General features: G+C 42.0%; 1 protein-coding gene across 6 annotated transcripts in view; it reads right to left on the reverse strand.

Moving 5' to 3' along the window:
- Window positions 1-13,029, reverse strand: part of tcf3a (transcription factor 3a) — a 38,806-nt gene extending 25,777 nt beyond the window's left edge. For 2 of the 6 annotated variants that reach the window (XM_020467034.2, XM_020467038.2), the window contains exons 1-3: window positions 12,641-12,978; window positions 6,874-6,970; window positions 5,124-5,196 (exon numbers count right to left, since the gene is read on the reverse strand). In XM_020467034.2, the coding sequence (XP_020322623.1) occupies window positions 5,124-5,196; window positions 6,874-6,927 (127 nt within the window). In that variant the 5' untranslated portion in view covers window positions 6,928-6,970; window positions 12,641-12,978. Of the gene's footprint in view, window positions 1-5,123; window positions 5,197-6,873; window positions 6,971-11,049; window positions 11,118-12,640 lie in introns of all 6 variants that reach the window. The other 4 variants (XM_031809729.1, XM_020467035.2, XM_020467036.2 and 1 more) reach the window with 4 other exon arrangements.
- Window positions 13,030-21,945: the final 8,916 nt, after the last annotated feature.

Genomic DNA, 21,945 nt, shown 5'->3' on the forward strand with positions numbered 1-21,945 from the left:
TGCGTACGTCAGTGAATGTCTCAGAGAGCGAGAGGGTTGAGTCAGGACAGACACGTTCACTATAGCGAGCCTTCCCTTTAAACCCGGGCCTCACCACCCCTTTAAGAGACTGAGGCTGGTCTATAATTAACACAGGAAGAGATAGTGGAAACGGAGCAGTCAGTCTGAGTCACTGGCTCTGAGGCTACAGGACTAAAACACAGGGAACATGCAGACACATGTACACACTTAGAGGTGTACTGTCTGTCTACACTTTCTTCTTTCTTCTGTATGACAGAAATGTGAGTCACCCAGACAAGGCAAAATGACTAATAAGTATTAAGGAGCGCGATTGTGATTTAAGGAATGTCTAGAATGGAAATGCAACAGTATGGTGTGTGATGCGTCTCAAATGATTCATACGAGCCGGTGTTAAGATGCCGAGAGGACATTATTAAAACACCAATTTGACATTAAACTTCAACATGATTAGGCATGCTACTTTAATATTGAAGATATTTTTGAAATGATTGAAGTTAGAAGCTACAAGCATTAGGCTAAATCCTTCAGAAAATGCTGACCTTAGTAGCAGGCTCAACGCAACTGGAAAGCCTCTATATTCTGGACAATGTATGTTACGTTTAAAGCTCTGTGGTTTGAGCAGTCAGACATAGTATGCCTCTAGACCACACAAGGAATCCAATTCGTATGCAAATCTGATCGAGTTACTAAATGACCAATTCCATTTCCATTCACATGAAGGAAACTTCCTAAAGAACAAAAAGTTCATGCAAAACACACTCTGCTCTTCTGCATTTAGCCAAAGCCAGGGTTTAAAAATACCAGTTCAGATTCTCAGTTTCTGGTTGCCAGTAAATGAAACTTGGTTGGAAGTTAGGTGGCACCTCAAGGGAATCGCACATACCCACCTAATGTCAGAGAGAACCAGGGATGCATGACAGTTCCTATGGGTAGAAGTCTGTCCTTGACACAGATCAATGATCAGTTTACCCCTCCCCCAAAAAAGACCTTAGCCCAGTATCCAGGGCCAGGGTAAATTCATCCTAATCCATGAGTCCTTGACAATACATGGCAGCCATTTTACACCCGACAGGGATGAGCCCGAGCACCAGAGAAAAACAGCCATTTTACACCCGACAGGGATGAGCCCGAGCACCAGAGAAAAACAGCCATTTTACACCCGACAGGGATGAGCCCGAGCACCAGAGAAAAACAGCCATTTTACACCCGACAGGGATGAGCCCGAACACCAGAGAAAAACAGCCATTTTACACCCGACAGGGACGAGCCCGAGCACCAGAGAAAAACAGCCATTTTACACCCGACAGGGATGAGCCCGAGCACCAGAGAAAAACAGCCATTTTACACCCGACAGGGATGAGCCCGAGCACCAGAGAAAAACAGCCATTTTACACCCGACAGGGATGAGCCCGAGCACCAGAGAAAAACAGCCATTTTACACCCGACAGGGATGAGCCCGAGCACCAGAGAAAAACAGCCATTTTACACCCGACAGGGATGAGCCCGAGCACCAGAGAAAAACAGCCATTTTACACCCGACAGGGATGAGCCCGAGCACCAGAGAAAAACAGCCATTTTACACCCGACAGGGATGAGCCCGAGCACCAGAGAAAAACAGCCATTTTACACCCGACAGGGATGAGCCCGAGCACCAGAGAAAAACAGCCATTTTACACCCGACAGGGATGAGCCCGAGCACCAGAGAAAAACAGCCATTTTACACCCGACAGGGATGAGCCCGAGCACCAGAGAAAAACAGCCATTTTACACCCGACAGGGATGAGCCCGAGCACCAGAGAAAAACAGCCATTTTACACCCGACAGGGATGAGCCCGAGCACCAGAGAAAAACAGCCATTTTACACCCGACAGGGATGAGCCCGAACACCAGAGAAAAACAGCCATTTTACACCCGACAGGGATGAGCCCGAACACCAGAGAAAAACAGCCATTTTACACCCGACAGGGATGAGCCCGAACACCAGAGAAAAACAGCCATTTTACACCCGACAGGGATGAGCCCGAGCACCAGAGAAAAACAGCCATTTTACACCCGACAGGGATGAGCCCGAACACCAGAGAAAAACAGCCATTTTACACCCGACAGGGATGAGCCCGAACACCAGAGAAAAACAGCTCATCTAAATCAAAATCTATATAAAAAGGCAATGCAGAGAAGATACTAACTAATGGTACCAAGGAGAAGGTATGGCAGAGAGATCCAGAACCTTCCCTCAGAAAGCCTCATCATTCTCATTGTGAAAATATGGGTGGGGTGAAGGGGCTGGGGGGTTCCTGGGTGAAATCATACACTGGGCCACATATGTTGCCTGCCTATCCAGTTCTCTCTCAGCAGCCAAGGCCCTTTGTCTGGGCCTCTAATGAGCATTGTGGAGACCTGGGCTGAGGGCTGCAAAACAATGCCAGGAGCAGCCGTTGGATTGAGAACAGTAAGGACCTTTTGTAAACGTGCACCTTTTGTTGCTACAAAATAAGATCTAAGTGGCACTCAAGCTGTAGTTTGGGTCCCTGGCCTCAACCCTGCCCGTCCTTTTCATCTTATTTCTGCTACTTCAATATCCTGTTTCTTTTCAGTTAGGAGCTGAAAGGACCTACAGCAACGGTTCAGAGGTTCGAGGAGGGTGAATGAAGGTGGTGGAGGAGAGAGGATGAGGGCAAGTGATTGGGGAAAGAGGGTTGAAGGAAGGTGGTTTGAGACCGAGAGAGGACAGTAGTTGGATGTGGAGCATGGTTCTTGTGCTGATCTTTGGATGGTTGTCAACAAGAGGAGATGGGGCCTATCGAGGGATGGTGGTTGATTGGAGGTGAGGAGGAGCAAAGAAACAGAAATAGTTTCTCTTCCACCGGTTGAGAGGTGGGGGGGTGAATAGGGTCATTCCCATCACCCCGCCGGTCTTTACACCCTCAGTAGAGCATGATGGAGAGGCAGCAGCTGAGAAGGTGAGGGAGGGGGGGACACCTGGAGGGGGAAGGGGGGGGCTGGTTCAGTCTGTTTTAACTAGCTTCTTTCCCTCATTAACTTTCCTTTATGATCAATGATCTAGCAGGACGAGACAGGTGGAAGCAATATGGTGGAATACTATCCAATCCTTTGAACCCTCACTGGTAATGAAGGACAGCATGCCATTTTAGCATATTTGGAGTATTGATACAGCTACTGGGATTTGACTCCAGACAGCACTCCCCACGAGGGCAGTAGGGGGGATGGAGGGGTCAGAGGTGGGACAGTGAGAGGGTTCTAGGAAGGAATAAGAGAAAGTGTAGTTGGGCCTGTAATAGCCTATCACTGTCATGCTGTTCCTTTAATAACCCTCAAATCAATTTCCGCAGCCCCACAGAAGTCAAATTAGCATAATTAAAATCCCCATAAAAAAATGTCCGTTTAAGATAGACATGCAGACATGGGCTAAGTCTCAATCCACCAAATCCACCGCTGTCGGCCTTCCGCATCTTTGGTGAAAGGTGGAGGAGCTACAGCGGTGTTTGTCAGACCACGAGACATCACGGAAATAGTCTTCTCACAAAAACGTCTGTAGCGTGGAACGGTTTGGCCTTCAAACTATTACGAGCCCTTTATGGATTGGTGAGACTCTCGTGAACAGCACCTACTGAAAGTGTTCACATTTTATTTTATGACAGCCTGAACATTTATTAAATGGAGACTGTGTCACCGATCTACACATTATAGACCATAGTGTCAAAGTGAATTTAAAAAATATTCATAAAAAGTGTAAACATGAAGTCCTGAATCAAAAACTATTCAAGCCCTTTGTTATGGCAAGCCTAAATAAATTCAGGAGTGAACATTTGCTTAACAAGTCAAATTAACTGCATGGACTCACTGTGTACAATGGTGTTTAACATGACTTGAATGACTACCCCCATACCCCTCTGTACCCCACACAGACATGTAATGTCCCTCAGTCGAGTAGTGCATTTCAATAACCAAAATAATACAACTAAATATAGGTCAATCGCTCAGGCTACTGTCTAGCAATGATCAACCAACTTGACAGAGCTTGAAGAATTTTTCAAAGAATATTGTGCAATCCAGGTGTGCAAAGCTCTTAGAGATTTACCCAGAAAGACTCTGAAAAAGGTGATTCTAACATGTCTCAGTAGGTTGAATAATCAAGATACGTTTTATTTTCATACATTTTTACAAATGTTGGAATTTTTCTTCTACTTTGACAGTGTATTGTGTAGATCATTGACACACAAAAAAGAACAAAGACAATTCAATCGATCTCCCACCTCGTAACAACAAATTAGAAAAAAGCCAAGGGGTGTGAATACATTCTGAAGGCATTGTACATGTTGGTTGTTTTGCTCTGCGACCCCCACAAGCATCATGTGACCTCTCCCGAGTCGGTACCGCCGATCTGCTGTCTGAACGGTTTGGCGAACAAACTATTATGACCCCTCTATGGAAAGGTGAGTCTCTCACAAACATGTTGGTTGTTCTGCTATAGAACGCCCACACGCCTCACCTGAAGGTAGCCCAGTACCAGTTTAAAAAATGAATGAATTAGATTATTTTTTTTATTTTACCTTTATTTAACTAGGCAAGTCAGTTAAGAACAAATTCTTAATTTCAATGATGGCCTAGGAACAGTGGGTTAACTGCCTGTTCAGGGGCAGAATGACAGATTTGTACCTTGTGTGCTCGGGGGTTTGAACTTCCGGTTACTAGTCCAACGCTCTAACCATTAGGCTACCCTGCCGCCCCAGGGATAAGTAGAGGAAAGGTAGACGTTGACCAATTTTGATCATATTGGTTACATATGAAGAACAATGCTGTTGTACGATCACCGATGTCACCTGAAGACCATTTTGACTGAAATGATTAAATGTTTGTACCATCCCTCGGCTTTGTTTTTTAAAAATGGGTTGTGGATGGGTATTCCAGCATGACAATGACCCAAAACACACGGCCAAGGCAACAAAGGAGTGGCTCAAGAAGAAGCACAATAACTTGTTGATGCACCCATCCCGTTACTGGGACCATTTAAAATGGGAGCCGCAGAACCGTCTGTGCATATTGACTTTATTTTTGTATTAAAACCAAAGGGCTAGTCTTACCAGTGCCTCCGAACTGGCTGCTGGCTAGAGTGGTGGGCCTGTTCTTCCCATTCAACACCGGAGGTGCAAACATCTGAAACGTAGACAGACACAGGGTCAAAAACATTCAAACATTCAACCAGAGACAAAAACATTCAACCAGAGACAGTGGGTCAAAAACATAAAACCAGAGACAGTGGGTCAAAAACATTCAACCAGAGACAGTGGGTCAAAAACATTCAACCAGAGACAGTGGGTCAAAAACATTCAACCAGAGACAGTGGGTCAAAAACATTCAACCAGAGACAGTGGGTCAAAAACATTCAACCAGAGACACGGGGTCAAAAACATTCAACCAGAGACACGGGGTCAAAAACATTCAACCAGAGACACGGGGTCAAAAACATTCAACCAGAGACAGTGGGTCAAAAACATTCAACCAGAGACAGTGGGTCAAAAACATTCAACCAGAGACAGTGGGTCAAAAACATTCAACCAGAGACAGTGGGTCAAAAACATTCAACCAGAGACAGTGGGTCAAAAACATTCAACCAGAGACAGTGGGTCAAAAACATTCAACCAGAGACAGTGGGTCAAAAACATTCAACCAGAGACAGTGGGTCAAAAACATTCAACCAGAGACACGGGGTCAAAAACATTCAACCAGAGACACGGGGTCAAAAACATTCAACCAGAGACACGGGGTCAAAAACATTCAACCAGAGACACGGGGTCAAAAACATTCAACCAGAGACACGGGGTCAAAAACATTCAACCAGAAAAAAAAACTGCACCGAAGTCTTAAAAAATATTTTTAAAATAGCAGAAGTCTCCTTTTGGTATATATGCTTTTGGAAATGTCTACCCTGTGGCTAAACACTTCATCATTAGTAGTCACCTTCATAGACTACAGGAACCCAAGCTGCTTACTTAATTAATAGACAAAGTACATTTAACCAATATGGCACAAGGGGGTGTGGTATATGGCCAATACACCATGGCTAAGGCCTGTTCTTATGCACAACGCAACATGGAGTGTCTTAGCCGTGGTATATTGGCCATATATGACAAACCCACAAGGTGCCTTATTGATATTATAAACTGGTTACCAACGTAAATAGAGCTGTAAAAATACATGTTTTGTCATACCTGTGGTATGCGGTCTGATATACCATGGCTTTCAGCCAATCAGCATTCAGGGCTCTAACCACCCAGATATAATAACTTATACTACACCTCTGATGTTACATTGTTTGGTGCTAGGTGCCAATTTAACCTATCCGATAGAAGGATTTAGTCATTCTCAGTTACAACAGACTCCAGCAGCTGTCAACTGTGGGAAGCAATCTAAACATGCCAAGCTTGGGCTGACTCATTGATGCGAGTGACTCACAACAACTGCCCAATGACAACACAGACTGATTGATACCATGCTATTCTTCCACTTATGTACCAACCCATTATCGCAAATAATACAACAAAGCCCATGCACTCGTGTTCCACAACTTTCGTTTCTTTATAGTAACAAGATTCAAACGGATCTTCGTCATGTCTATCTTGATGTGTGTAGAGAAACACTGTCTTGTTGATACAATAAAAAGCATAGGTTGCAGCAATTCAGTTATTGCTGCTCATCCCTTCATAAGAGATGACGTATATTTGACTACAAACAACCTATTACTTTCTTGAAGTGTTCTGAACAAAGATTCTAGCATTATGGTCTAAGATATTCAAAGATAATGTAGGGCTGTTGACAGCCAAGATCTCTTACCGCGCTGAAATCCAGCAGGTCGCTGAGCTCCTTGTCTGTCCCCACTGTAGCCATTCTCTGCTGCTGTTCCTTAGTCCCTCACAGTCTCAGCAACTGACTAGGGAGAGGGGAGAGGACTGTCATTTTGTCAAGTCTGGATTAAGGTACAAATAGTTGAAATGGACAGAAGACAAGAATCTCAGTGTGACAAAAGTGTGAAGTCAAATCCTACTCGATTGATTCCTGTGTAAAGGGTACATTTTCTGCTTCATGATTCAAATCCACCCCCAAAAGATTGCCTATACCGACATCAATATTCCTCTTTACAAACAATTAACTTGATTGCAACCACTTGTTTTACTGTGTGGTTGGTTAGACCTCTATTTGAAATGGATACACCACATTACAATGTCCCTTGGCAGAACATCACTTCACATTTGGGAGAGCATGTAGGAGGTGTTGTGATAAGAGACCTTCTCTGAGAACTGAAGACTCAAGTTCTCCCTGAGCAAACAAGGTGCTCCCATAAATAGGCTTTAGCCCAGTGGGCTAAAACGGTCTTTACGCGAAGGTGTATCTGGTCTGTTTGAAACCCAGTCGGCCACATTAAATGCATAGAGCAGAGTAACTCATTACATCATGATGTAAATATCATCAGCATTGAGTCATCGTGATGACACACACATCATTCAATGGTCTCGAAGTAGATAACATGGCACAAATATAGCATTTACATTTTAGTCATAAAGCAGACGCCCCTATCCAAAGCAACTAACAGTTAGGTTAACCTAAGATGAATGCACTAAGGTTAAGATAGCTATGTGGTTGTCCCACTTGGTTATCTAGCCTGCTAATTATTTCACTGCTACCAGGGTTATCCTCCCGTTATTGAATTAGACGCTGTAAATATTTCCCATTCATTTAAGATTGTGGCCTGCAGATTTGTGCTACATAGCTCAATCTATAAAACAGGAATTCCTTTTGAGGTACAGAAACGGACAAACTTACACTCTGAGATGAGCTTCTACAGCACTGCTTCAATCATTGGGCAATACAGGTTGAGAGCCTTAATCCAAATCTAGTGTTACATTAAAATCTGAGTTTTTCCCTGTCCTAGCCCACATCAGACACACTAAGTGGAGTACAACTTCTGATTACACTACAAGGCCAATAGTTGACTTTGTCCTGCCTGCTGGCTGCCTTGGCAACCTCAGAAACTAACCAGTTGGAAGATAATTTCTCACCAACAAGCCACAGCATCAAAGGCTATTACATTTGGTATGAAATGCCACACCAGTAACCCCAGATACTTAGGGGAAAAAACAAACCTAGTTATTTTCTGTTTCACAACCTTTTCCTGTTTGTACCTGATGAACACAACATAGGTCTGAAGTGCCTTCTCATAAACTTCAGACAGAGTTTCCAGGGTAAATGTGACAAGACATCAATATAGAGATCAAAAACTATGATTTGGGGGATCTATACAACAATTAATCCAAAGATTGACATCTGACATGTATCTAATAGAACAATTGAGAAATACATAATCAGTTGGCATGTCCATGACATCTTGGCCTTACCTCCTTTATCTGCAAGTTCTACAAAGCAAACAGTGTCATATGAAGCTTGACCGCTTGCTCTGTAATATGAGTTGTATTTTGATTTAAAATAACAATTTTCAGAATATTGAAAAATAAACATGAATATTGAAAACACTATTTTTGATTTGGCAAATGTTACATAATATACTTGATGGGAATATCAAAGTCCCAGAGTGGGATCTCTGCTACTTTTAGCATTATGATCCAGTTTGTAAGCATTACCAACAGGGTGAATGTGAAAATGGATTCAAAATGGTTGCCCTCTGCTGGTGATTTGCAGAATGTGCAATGATGCAGGTAAAAGGAGGGCTGTGATTGGTTACATTGCCTACTATGCCAATTTCTCTGTATAAAATGGGCAGTTACTTGAAAACTGGCAGAGACCTCACTCTGGAACTTTGATATGCCTGTAGAGTATATTATGTTCAACAATATATTAGGAAAATATACCAAATAAAGCAACTATGTTTTTCTATATGCATATTTGTCCATATTCATAAATGAATGTAAGAAAATTATTGAAATCAATATACAACTCATATTTCAGAGCAAGTGTAGCAAAGCTTCATACGACACTAACTTGTGCCTTGTAGCACTTATAGAGGAACCATTATGGAGTCTTAGAGACCTGGGAAAGGTCCAAATGTAACAACCTTCTGAGACCCTGCCATTCATTTTTGTCATCTCTTATGGGACATGTGTTTTTGGTCCGTAACTCTAAGGCCATACATGCCGCTGCGTTAGGTTCTGCTGTACCTTTGAGATGACATTGAGCTTTTAATATAATAATAAACACCATTTAGCAGTGACTTTTATCCAAAGTGACTTAGTCATGCATGAATTTTTATTTAGCCTATGGGTAGTCCCAGGGATCGAACCCACTATCCTGATGTTACAAACGTCATGCTCTATCAACTGAGCTACAGAGGACTACAATATAACGTGTTGGGGTGTCACCCTGATAAAACAAATAATATGGTTCTTCAAAATGGCTACCATCACAATTGGCACATTTGATGTAAATGTGCACAATTGTGTAATTATATTTTTTGTGAGTTTGATATTGAAATGGTTTCTCATAAGTAAATATCTCAGGAACCGTTTGTTGAGTTTTCAGAGCAGTGTAATATTTTTATATTAAATAAGAGCGTGTTAATATATGTCCTCTGTAGTGGACATCAGGATGCGGCCAACTGTTTTTTATTTCATTTTTAAAAACCTACTGTCCCCATTTAGTTAAATGTTAGAAGTATCATATTTATTACTATTAGAGTCCTAATGGCCACTGCTCTGCTTTTGTCCTGGTTTGTTGAGGATTCACCCTGTAGTAACTTAAGGTTTAGGCTACCAAATCTGTGTTCCATAATCAACCTACACCATCATCGAAGTTATGAACAGCTCAGGCGTTGACAAGCACTGGGTTCTGGTTGTGTGTGAATGGATTGATAGATTTCAGACATATCAAGAGCAAGAATGAGTGACCAATGTGTGCCTTCCCTCAGGCAGGCAGCAACTCATGGCCAAGGGCCAACACACAGTGAGGTGCAAAGAACATGAGGGGCCACATACAAAACTCAGTTTGGGCTCCTTATAAAATGTTTAACTGTTGGCAATGTTATCACAAATAGGGTATAAGTACCCTTCTAGGGACAGATCAAAATGTAGTGGGTGGGGGTGGGGGGGGGGGGGGGGTGGTCCAAAATAGGGGAGGGCAGTGCATTTTTTCCCTGGTTTACATTCACTCTCCAGCTCATATAATACAGCGGACACCTAAGCCCACGCATGCAATGCCCTGATACATTTACTACTCAAATCTCTGCAGCCGAAAGGTGAAGTGGACAATAATTGTTTTAGGAAAGTAGGCTATAAATCAAATGATACACATTGAAATACAAGTAATAGTGTTTTTGGAAATGTGTTATAGGCTGTTAAGGACACATTAATGTGGCTCATTTGGCCAATATCCCTTGTTTATTGATGGCGCTGGCTGTGCCAGGTCAGAACTGAAAGCATATGGATGTCTGGTACATTTTTCAAATGTCCAGTAAATTAAAATATTCCCCGTCTTGCCGTCCGGTGCCAAATTTCCTATAACAGCACATTGTTTTTATGAAGAACCTGTCGCCAATTGGATGGAAACCTAGCTAGTGCACTAGTCCAGTGTCACTTTGATTATGCTGCACATCATGGTTCACCAGCAGCCGCAAGCATCTAAACAATAAGCTACCAGACAAACAAGCTTGTAGGAATTGTACTTCAACTCCCCCCTCATACTCATCTGGAGGTTGAGCATAATGTTTTATTCATCTCTGTAATTGTATTCATGTAAAAAAAAAAATATTGGGACCACAATTAAAATAAGTCTGACTTATTGTGCAATCCCGGTCACTTGAAAAAAATCTTTGAAATCAATCCAAACTGTGCAGTGGCCAATTGATGAATAGAAAGAGATATTGGTTACAAAACTCCAACATGTTTAATGACATTCAGAACTTGTCAAGCCAAGACTTCTATACTGAGTAAGCCTACAAGGATGGATGTATTTTCTGTTTGTCGAGAATGACAATCTATTTACTGGGATGTTGAAAAACCAAACCATAATGTTGAAGCGCCCGATGTCTGTATGCTTTGTTTATTGGTTGTGTGGTGCATTGGCACAGAAACCTGTTGGTGGAAAACATAATTAGAAATATTACATCAACATATTCTGAAATCTTCATAGCTGATCATTTTCTACAGCCTGCTCTGATCGTAGTTTAATGAAACAGGCAGAGAGAGTGAGCCCGCCTGTGAACCCCCAACCTTCTGGCCCGTAGCCCTGTGTGGTAGCGACTGCGCCACAAAAGTGGCAAAGTCGATATCCACGTTTATAAACACAGGTTTACTAGTAATTGTACATTTTGGTTGTAAACATTATTTTGAGTTAATGCTTATTTGGGGGGGGGGGGGGGGGGGGGGGGGTCAAATTCACTGTACAAAAGGGACAGCAATGTGAAAATATTTTTGACATTGGGAGGGGCAACAACAACAAAAAATTATGACACCTTGAGCTGGACCAGCCCTTCCCCTCCAGTAAAATGTCGATCTGTCCCTTAGAATAACAATCATTATGTTTTTAAGGGACATGACTATAGTATATGGAGCACACTGAAGCATGAATTTCTATTGAAGATGAATGTATTATGATCTCGTTGATGGGTTCAGAAAGTCAAGTTGCAACAGAATTAACAGTTGCCTGACATTTCTCTGGATGTCCCATTCCCAAATCTTCTGGCCCTCGACTTCGGAGAATGTAAATAGTTTTCTGCGGATTGTGACGGAATCCCCAGAGTGCAGGTTTTACCATAACAACGAACGCGTTATGTCAACACAGACTATTTCGTCAAATTCGTGCTTTTTAGATGGGTGAGAAACCGGTTGTTAAGTAGCTTCGAATACACTTAAAACAAAGAGTCAGGCGCTGGCAAAGTTTGTGATGAAGGCTAGAACAAAGGAGTAAACGTCGCTCTCTTTGGGTATCAAATTCAACAGACCTATGATGAAAAATCGAAGAATTTCAGAACCGTGCGTAAAATATTTTCACATATGTCTTCTTTTTTTTTTATGTTCAAGGGGTTCAGCGTGGGGGGGGGGGGAATTTCCTGCCAAATGTGAAATAAACAGTGGAAAATATTGAGCACATATTAGGAATTGAGAGAAATTTGAACATTTACTTCATAATACACATAAGACGTACAACACCAAACAACCTATTTGACCCATACATTTGAGACAAGCGTGCATTTCTGGGCGCAACTTTCCTCTGCACCACGAAGTTTCTCTAAATATTTAACAAAAGTTTTGAACCTTCGAAAAAAAAATGTGGCTCGTTATTCAATAAAATATTAATACAGACAATGCAATAGTATCACTGCGAGAATTTTGCCGTTCGAACGGGCATGTTAGGTTACTTTTAAACTTTACAATGTTGCGCAAAGTGAACAAAGAAGTATTTTCCCACAAGGCTGCAAGTACTGCCTAACTGCTGCACGCTCGCTCCCGTTGCCCAGGCCGGACAAAACTCAAGACCCCGCTTTCTCCGCCCGTGCTACTCACACAACTCAAAATGATTTGCTAAAGTTGCTCAATGCCCCTGCAAAACCGTAATATAACTCACAAATGTACGGCGTGTGATGAGGTATATTTACCTTTCAGTAACCTCTATTCAATTATGTGGCATCCAACGGGAAAAAATAAACGCCTGGAGTAGAGAGAAAAACATAAAGTTGGGGATAGATTCCCTCTCCGTACTCCGGACTGTAGACGAAGACCGAACGACGATATCGTGTGTTCTACCAAACCCTTGGTTCGTTATACAGTCCACGTCACGAAAATGAAACAATGTTTGCAAATAGATTCATAACTCTTGTGATATATCATGCGATTATTTTAGTTGCTACAATTGTAACCATTTCATCTTCCGAGTAGACATTTTAACAGCCTCCACATTGTCGGTTCCAAAAGAGTATCCCTCCGCGGCGTACGAGAACGTTAAAAGACCAGCGGTGTCCTATTTCAAACGCCCTACAACCAGACACACATTTTTGATAACAATCCTGTAACAATTTTATATGGAGATCAACTCAAATATAGTACATCATCAGTGTAATTGTCGATGCATTAAAATGCCAGATTTTTTTTATCGCAAGCCATGAGAACTACGTTGATTTGCGGAAGGAGACCTCGGAAAACTGAAGAGTGACAGACCAGAAACCGTGCGAGATGGAATGATAATAGGCTACCGCAGACGCACAACCAATGGTATGCCACAACAATCTGATTGACAGCAAGAAGGTCCAAATATATATCGACAGTATTCGGTGGGCCTGCCTCCAATGTTACCCCATCAAGTATCTGCCAAAGACAGCGTTTGATTAATGTTTTTAACAGCAACAACGGTGCATAAATGGATGATGCAGTTATTGATGAAGTCTATTATTCAACTTGAAAACTATTGCAAAATATACATCCTCATATTAGGTACAACAACAAGCAACACATATATATTTTTCCACGGGGCTTATACAATTCAGTCGAATAATTCTGTAAAAAAAAAAAAACATAAACCTTAGGTAATGTTGGTGTTCAGATTAGTAGTCTCCTAATTAATTTAATCTATTATAGGCCTAATTTGATGTACAAACCTATCCTATCCTTTAGTGAAATATTATTGTGGAGGTAGGGACATAACATCTATGATATAAGATTACATGGATACAGATTGTAAACATTGAATTAACAATCTTAATCTAGCCTACCAGTATTCTTATTTTCTTTTGCACAAAATTATGTGTGTGTGTGTGTGTGTGTGTGTGTGTGTGAGAGAGAGAGAGCGTGTGTGTGTGTGTGTGTGTGTGTGTGTGTGCGTGTCACAGAAAACAGCGTTCGAGAAATGGCTCCACCTCGGTGGCGTGAAAGTGTGGTTGAAGGTTTTAAAAGTATAGACTGCAGCAGCATTTGGCTTTTACATCGATCCTTTGTGGAAACAGCTTGTGAGCTCAGGAGTCTTATGCATCAGCAGAGAAAAGAACACAGTATTTTTCCTTTCTGCAACCAAATCTTGACCTGACACACAGAGAGAGGACTAACCATGCCAAGTAGCCCTAGCTTATGACTTAGTAGACTCTGAGAGGTGAAGAATTAGTGGACAAGACCAGGGACCACAGTAAGACTGTATAGCGTGGGGGGTAGGGAAACTATATGGCCAGCAACATACTGTATACCATGTGTTATAAAGAACAGGAGGGAGGGAGGGAGGGAGGTAGAGAGCGAGCGAGCAACAGAGAGGGAGAAAAAGGGGAGACCACTTAAATTGACTATTTTTTTATGTGCCAAGGAGTTCATATCACAGGGAAAGGTGTTTAACAGTTCTATTACTGTGATGAGTTATTCATTAATATAGAATATTCTGGGCTATCATCCTCTATTTGGGATGAGGATGAAACTTTTGTGACTGACAATATTTACATTTTAATATTTGTTCTTTGAAGTGTGTCATCACAACCTTTTTCAAAGGCTATATTCTGACCCCATTTGTATCATTGAGACTTAAGTCACTATAAGCCCACGATGATAAACCCACTAATGGTGTTGGCCGTTGGCTTAAGCCCAAGACCCCTGTCATTATTATTTGTGTCCATCAGTAGTCAAAGGAGTTAGAAGTTTGGATGATTGTAGTGTACCCTCCACAGCGGGAAGTAGTCCATAATTAATTGCCTGAATGAACCAAAGCTTCATCAGTTGAGGTGGGGTCGGGCACTAAGTAGCCTAACTAACAGCTGGGTCCGACATGAAGTGTGTATAGTATAGTGTGTGTGTTAAAAAAGGAGAACGAGAGAGCCTGGTTTTTCCCTTTGGTTTGTAGAGGCAATGACATGTGATACAGACTCAGGACTCGGCACCTGGTCCTCGTGAAATGAGTCTTTTGGTGGTAAAACAAACAAACACAGCATGTGTCTGCGGCTCATATAGTGTGTATGTGTGTTTCAAGATAATATATATTTTAAAAAAGGTATTGAGTTGAACTGCAGTACCACTCAGAGGTTTGGACACACCTACTCATTCAAGGGTTTTTCTTTATTTTACTATTTTCGACATTGTAGAATAATAGTGAACACATCAAAACTATGAAATAACACATATGGAATCATGTAGAAATAAAAAAGTGTTAAACATCAAAATATATTTTAGATTCGTCAAAGTATACAACCTGGAGTTGTGTTTTGGGTCATTGTCCTGTTAAAAAATAAATGATAGTTCCACTAAGCGCAAACCAGATGGGATGGTGTATTGCTGCAGAATGTTGTGGTAGCCATGATGGTTAAGTAGTCCTTGAATTCTAAATAAATCACTGACAGTGTCACCAGTAAAACATCCTCACACCATCACACCTCTTCCTCCATGCTTCATGGTGGGTACCACACACATAAAGATATCCTCCGTTCACCTACTCCGTCGCACAAAGACACAGCGGTTGACTTGTTTAACACTTTTTTGGGTTACTACATGATGCCATATGTGTTATTTCATAGTTTTGATGTCTTCACTATTATTTTACAATGTAGAAATGAGTAGGTGTGTCCAAACGTTTAACTGGTACTGTACATCTGATCCAGGCTTCACGAGATCCCAGAGCCCACCACACGTGTGGCTTCACAGACCCACAATGAGATGTTCACCTCGTTTCCTTTTATTTATTTTCCCCTTTATTTAACCAGGTAGGCTAGTTGAGAACAAGTTCTCATTTACAACTGCGACCTGGCCAAGACAAAGCAAAGCAGTTCGACACATACAACAACACAGAGTGGTTGTATGTAAACAAACATACAGTCAATAATACAGTAGAAAAAGTCTACAGTGTGTGCAAATGAGGTAAGATAAGGCAGGTAAGGCAATAAATAGGTCATAGTGGCAAAGTAATTACAATATAGCAATTAAACACTGGAGTGATAGATGTGCAGAAGATGAATGTGCAAGTAGAGATACTGAGGTGCAAAGGAGCAAAATAAATACAGTATGGGGATGAGGTAGTTGGATGGGCTATTTATGGATGGGCTATGTACAGGTGCAGTGATCTGTGAGCTGCTCTGACAGCTGGTGTTTAAAGTTAGTGAGGGAGATATGAGTCTCCAGCTTCAGTATTTATGCAATTCGTTCCAGTCATTGGCAGTAGAGAACTGGAAGGAAAGGCGGCCAAAGGAGGAATTGGCTTTGGGGGTGACTAGTGAAATATACCTGCTGGAGCACGTGCTACGGGTGGGTGCTGCTATGGTGACCAGTGAGCTGAGATAAGGCAGGGCTTTACCTAGCAAAGACTTGAAGATGACCTGGAGCCAGTGGATTTGGCGACGAGTATGAAGCGAGGGCCAGCCAACGAGAGCGTACAGGTCGAAGTGGTGGGTAGTATATGGGGCTTTGGTGACAAAACGGATGGCACTGTGATGGACTGCATCCAATTTGTTGAGTAGAGTGTTGGAGGCTATTTTATACATGACATCACCGAAGTCGAATGGATCGGTAGGATAGTCAGTTTTACGAGGGTGTGTTTGGCAGCATGAGAGAAGGATGCTTTTTTGCCAAAATAGGAAGCCAATTCTAGATTTAATTTTGGATTGGAGATGCTTAATGTGAATCTGGAGGGAGAGTTTACAGTCTAACCAGACACATAGGTATTTGTAGTTGTCCACATTTCCTAAGTCAGAACCGTCCAGAGTAGTGATGCTGGACGGACGAGCAGGTGCGGGCAGGGATCGGTTGAAGAGCATGCATTTAGTTTTACTTGCATTTAAGAGCAGTTGGAGGCCACGGAAGGAGATTTCTATGGCATTGAAGCTCATCTGGAGAATTAACACAGTGTCCAAAGAAGGGCCAGAAGTATACAGAATGGTGTCGTCTGCGTAGAGGTGGATCAGAGAATCACCAGCAGCAAGAGCGACATCATTGATGTATACAGACCTGCTCTTTCCCCCCCTTATGTCCTGACTACTGTGCGGAAGTTGTAATGATCTGTATTGTTATGCTGATTCTAAGTTGATGTTATCGCTGTTATACATTTTCAGATATACTTGCCTCCCCATACAGCTATGAGCAGTTAATGACAAAAGGTTACCATGTCCCAGATTTACTAGACTGTGGGAAGGTCTTACCACTTCTTCTGTAAAAGCTTGAAAGATTGTTTTTATATAAGTAGAGCAATATTTGCACTGCAGCAACATTGTACTGTGGTATGGTTTACCTATAGGCCTACGCAAAGGTACGAAAAGCTATTTTGAGCGTGGAACCCCGTCTTCCTAACCCTAAAGCACCCTCTTCTCCACCTACGCTTTCACTGGGCTCCCTCGCTCTCCACTCACAACTCTCTTCTCTCCGTGGTAGGCCCCGGTGCAGCCACCCACGCATCAGGTACAGTGTGCACAACCTGGGGCTTCCTGAAACGTGACTATGGTTTCCTGTTTCCTGTAACAAAACACAAAATACTCCCAGTAGTGCAAATCTAGGACCAGCCCGTCATAATCACTGCTAGAATCAGTGATTATGAAAAACAAACCAAAAAACAAAGCTTAGATCAGTGCATAAGGGCAATTTAATTTTAAAGCAACACAATGACCTCTATTATGAGTTTTGTAAAGAGGCGTTGTTACCATAAGATCCAAGAGAACAACAGAGATAGAAAGAGAGATGGGTGGGGGGGTGAAGGATAAGTAAGGAGAGAGTGATACAGTACATTGTGTGAGCGATGGGCAGGGAGGGAGAGAGAATTAGGTGTGTCAAGGGAGCACGGAAACAACAATAACAGCAGTGTGTCTGCCCATGTGTGAAGTTACTGCTTGCCAAAAATATCAAAATAACATCCTTCGTGCTCCACGACACATATGCTGCCACTGCAAACCCCCCTGCCTAGGGTACCTCACGTTCTCTTTTTCTCTCCCTCTCTATCTCAACGGGGGTCAAAAGCATCACCGTTAACCAGCATGCATCTCTCTTGCTCCCCGTGGCGAGCATGGCTAGCGCCACGCTGTGTGTTTGGTGATGATGTGCGTTAGTCACTGTTAAACAACAACCACACCCATCCCTCTCTGACAGAGACATTCTGTCATGACAATAAATCAAAGCATTAATCTACTTTTCATTCATCCATCTAAGCATTCATTCACTCATTCATGATGGACCCCCATTACCCTTTCCGGTTTACACGGAACGTGAATAGAGGTGCAATTATACCTCTCTCTACTCTTCTCCATCTCTCTTTTCTCTCTTTTTTACTTGTCTTTTTCTCATCTCCCCCTCCCCCTTTCTTGCAGATTGGAATTCATTAGCAATCAAAGAGCCACTGACGAATGCAGGATCTTAATTACCCTCTCATTTGCATATTTGCATATTAATCACTGCAGACTTTGCTGTTTTACTGCCGCAGTGTCTTAGAGCCCCCCCCCAAATCTCCCTCACAGCCCCCCACCTCTCCAAGTTCTAGACCTGCCCCCCACCACACCCAAACGTGCATACACACACAAAGACATATACAAAAACTTGCACACACACACTGCTACAATCTGAGCTCTCGAAGCTTTAGACTTATCTCCTACAACCCCAACACACGCACGCACGCACGCACGCACGCACGCACGCACACACACACACACACACACACACACACCGGTTGAGGCTGGTGGGAGGAGCTATAGGAGGACGGGCTCATTGTAATGGCTGGAATGGAATAAATGGAACAGTATCAAACACATCAAACATATGGAAACCACATGTATGATTCTGCTCCATTTCAACCATTACAATGAGCCCGTCCTCCTATAGCTCCTCCCAGCAGCTTCCACTGACACATGCACAAGTGCGAGAATGCAAACACGCGCACACACACAACCAGAATATTATTAACGCAGCACATAGCTAAGGTAGGCTGTGGGGAATTTGTTGAACCTGACATGCCTTTGCTTCTCATGACTCTACTAAAGTGGCCTTTGAGGAAATATGATGAAGTTGTTCCTAGACCAGAGGTGTCAAACAAATTTTGCACTGGGGGCCACATTCGGTCTTCAACAAGGTCCAGGAGGTCCACACTGAAATGTTATATTTCCTCACCGTCAAAATGAACAAAAGATAATAATCTATCCATCATTTTTGGAATTTTCTATACTCCTTGACTGTTTAGCTTTCAATTCTGTGATTATTAGTGAGCTGGACAGTCAAGGAACTGTATATATGTAGGCTCATACGCATTTCTACAGTTTCAATGTGGTTTTAGTGATTTTAAGGTATGAGTTAATGCCCCCTCAAAGTATAAATATGTATATATTTTTTATTCAAACCACCCACGGGCTGTATGTTTGACACCCCTGTTTTAGACACTAATCTAAGGTCAGATTTGCAGTTTTCCCCTCTTGGGAAACTGGTCCTATATCTGTGCCTGAGGGGTAATTCTACCCTAAGCGCCTCTGACGATGCCTATGAATTTATATACTGCCCCCTAGTGGTGGCATGAGTGTAATGCTTCCAGAAGAGCACAATAAGTCCCGTGTTCCGTTGTGACAACACATACCATTTATTAACAATTATGACTTACAAAGACAAAGCTTAGACAGTTTTGCCGTGGGACAAACCATTCCTAGTTTTTAAACGTTATTTAGAATAAATACACAAAATTAACCAAAGAAAGCAGCGAAAGGCCCTTAACTCCCCCAGGATACAGAAATGCACTTATGCACTTATGCACTGCTGTATGTGTGTGTGTATGTATATACAGTGGGGCAAAAAAGTATTTAGTCAGCCACCAATTGTGCAAGTTCTCCCACTTAAAAAGATGAGAGAGGCCTGTAATTTTCATCATAGGTACACTTCAACCTAGACAGACAAAATGAGAGAAAAAAATCCAGAAATTGTAGGATTTTTAATGAATGTATTTGCAAATTATGGTGGAAAATAAGTATTTGGTCAATAACAAAAGTTTGTCTCAATACTTTGTTATATACCCTTTCTTGGCAACGACAGAGGTCAAACGTTTTCTGTAAGTCTTCACAAGGTTTTCACACACTGCATCACTGCTCTAGAGGAGATCTGCATGGAGGAATGGGCCAAAATACCAGCAAGTCTGTCATAGTTGAAGTGTACCTATGATGAAAATTACTGGTTGTACAAGTTGGAGAACTTGTACAATTGGTGGCTGACTAAATGCTTTTTTGCCCCACTGTATATATATATATATATAGTACCAAAAGTTTGGACACCTACTTATTCAATTTTTTTTTTGTATTTTTACTATTTTCTAAAACTATGAAATAACATATATGGAATCATGTAGTAACCATAAAAGTGGTAAACAAATCAAAATGTATTTTATATTTGAGATCCTTCAAAGTAACCACCCTTTGCCTCGATGACAGCATTGCACACTCTTGGCAGTCTCTCAACCAGCTTCATGAGGTCGTCACCAGAAAGCATTTCAACTAACAGGTGTGCCTTGTTAAGTTACTTTGTTGAATTTCTTTCCTTCTTAATGCATTTGAGCCAATCAGTTGTGGTGTGACAAGGTAGGTGTGGTATACAGAAGATGGTATTTTACCAAATAGGGCCAAGTCCATATTAGGGCAAGAACAACTGAAATAAGCAAAGATAAACAACAGTCTATTATTACTTTAAGATATGAAGGTCAGTCAATCCAGAACATTAAGAACTTTGAAAGTTTCTTCAAGTTCAGATGCAAAAACCATCAAGCACTACAATGAAACTGGCTCTCATGAGGACCGCCACAGGAAAGGACGACCCAGAGTAACCTCTGCTGCAGAGGATAAGTTCATTTGTTACCTGCCTCAGATTGCAGCCCAAATAAATGTTTCACAGACTTCAAGTAACAGACATCTCAAATTCAACCATTCAGAGGAGACTGCGTGAATCAGGCCTTCATGGTAAAATTGCTGCAAAGAAACCACTGCTAAATGACACCAATAAGAAGAGACTTGCTTGGGCCAAGAAACACAAACAATGGACATTAGTCCGGTGGAAATCTGTCCTTTGGTCTGATGAGTCAAAATTAGAGATTTCTGGTTCCGACTGACATGTCTTTGTGAGACGCAGAGTAGGTGAAAGGATGATCTCTGCATGTCTAGTTCCCAACGTGAAGCAGGGAGGTGTGATGGTGCTTTGCTGGTGACACTGTGATTTATTTAGAATTCAAGGCACACAGCATGGCTACCTCAGCATTCTGCAGCGATTCTCCATTCCATCTGGTTTGTGCTTAGTGGAACTATAATTTGTTTTCAAGAGGACAATGACCCAACGCACATCCAGGCTGTGTAAGGGCTATTTAACCAAGGAGAGTGATGGAGTGCTGCATCAGATGACCTGGCCTCCACAATCATCCGACCACAAACCAATTGAGATGGTTTGGGATGAGTTGGACCGCAGAGTGAAGGAAATGCAGGCAATAAGTGCTCAGCATATGTGGGAACTCCTTCAAGACTGTTGGAAAAGCATTCCTCCCGAAGCTGGTTGAGAGAATGCCAAGAGCGTGCAAAGCAGTCAAGGCAAAGGGTGGCTACTTTGAAGAATCTCAAATATATTTTGATTTGTTTAACACTTTTTTCATTACATGATTCCATATTGTGTTATTTTATGAATGACTAGATGTGTCCAACATTTCAACTGGTACTGTATATTATGCTTTACATATCTGAATCCACATACACCAAGACATGTGTAGACATACTCATATGTAAAGATATATACATCTACATCAGTGGAGACTGTAAAGGAGAGGACGGCTCATAAGGGCTGGAACAGAGTAAATGTGGAATCCATGTGTTTAATACTATTCCACTCCAGCCATTACCACCTACCTCCTGTGATGTACATCAACTCCTAATCATGGTTGTTATAATACCAATTGCCTGGCATAAAGACCAATGTCACACTGTAGCTGTGGGCAATGATGTTGAGGTTACTGTTC

This window comes from Oncorhynchus kisutch, linkage group LG30 (assembly GCF_002021735.2).
Source record: "Oncorhynchus kisutch isolate 150728-3 linkage group LG30, Okis_V2, whole genome shotgun sequence".
Classification (NCBI taxonomy): domain Eukaryota; kingdom Metazoa; phylum Chordata; class Actinopteri; order Salmoniformes; family Salmonidae; genus Oncorhynchus; species Oncorhynchus kisutch.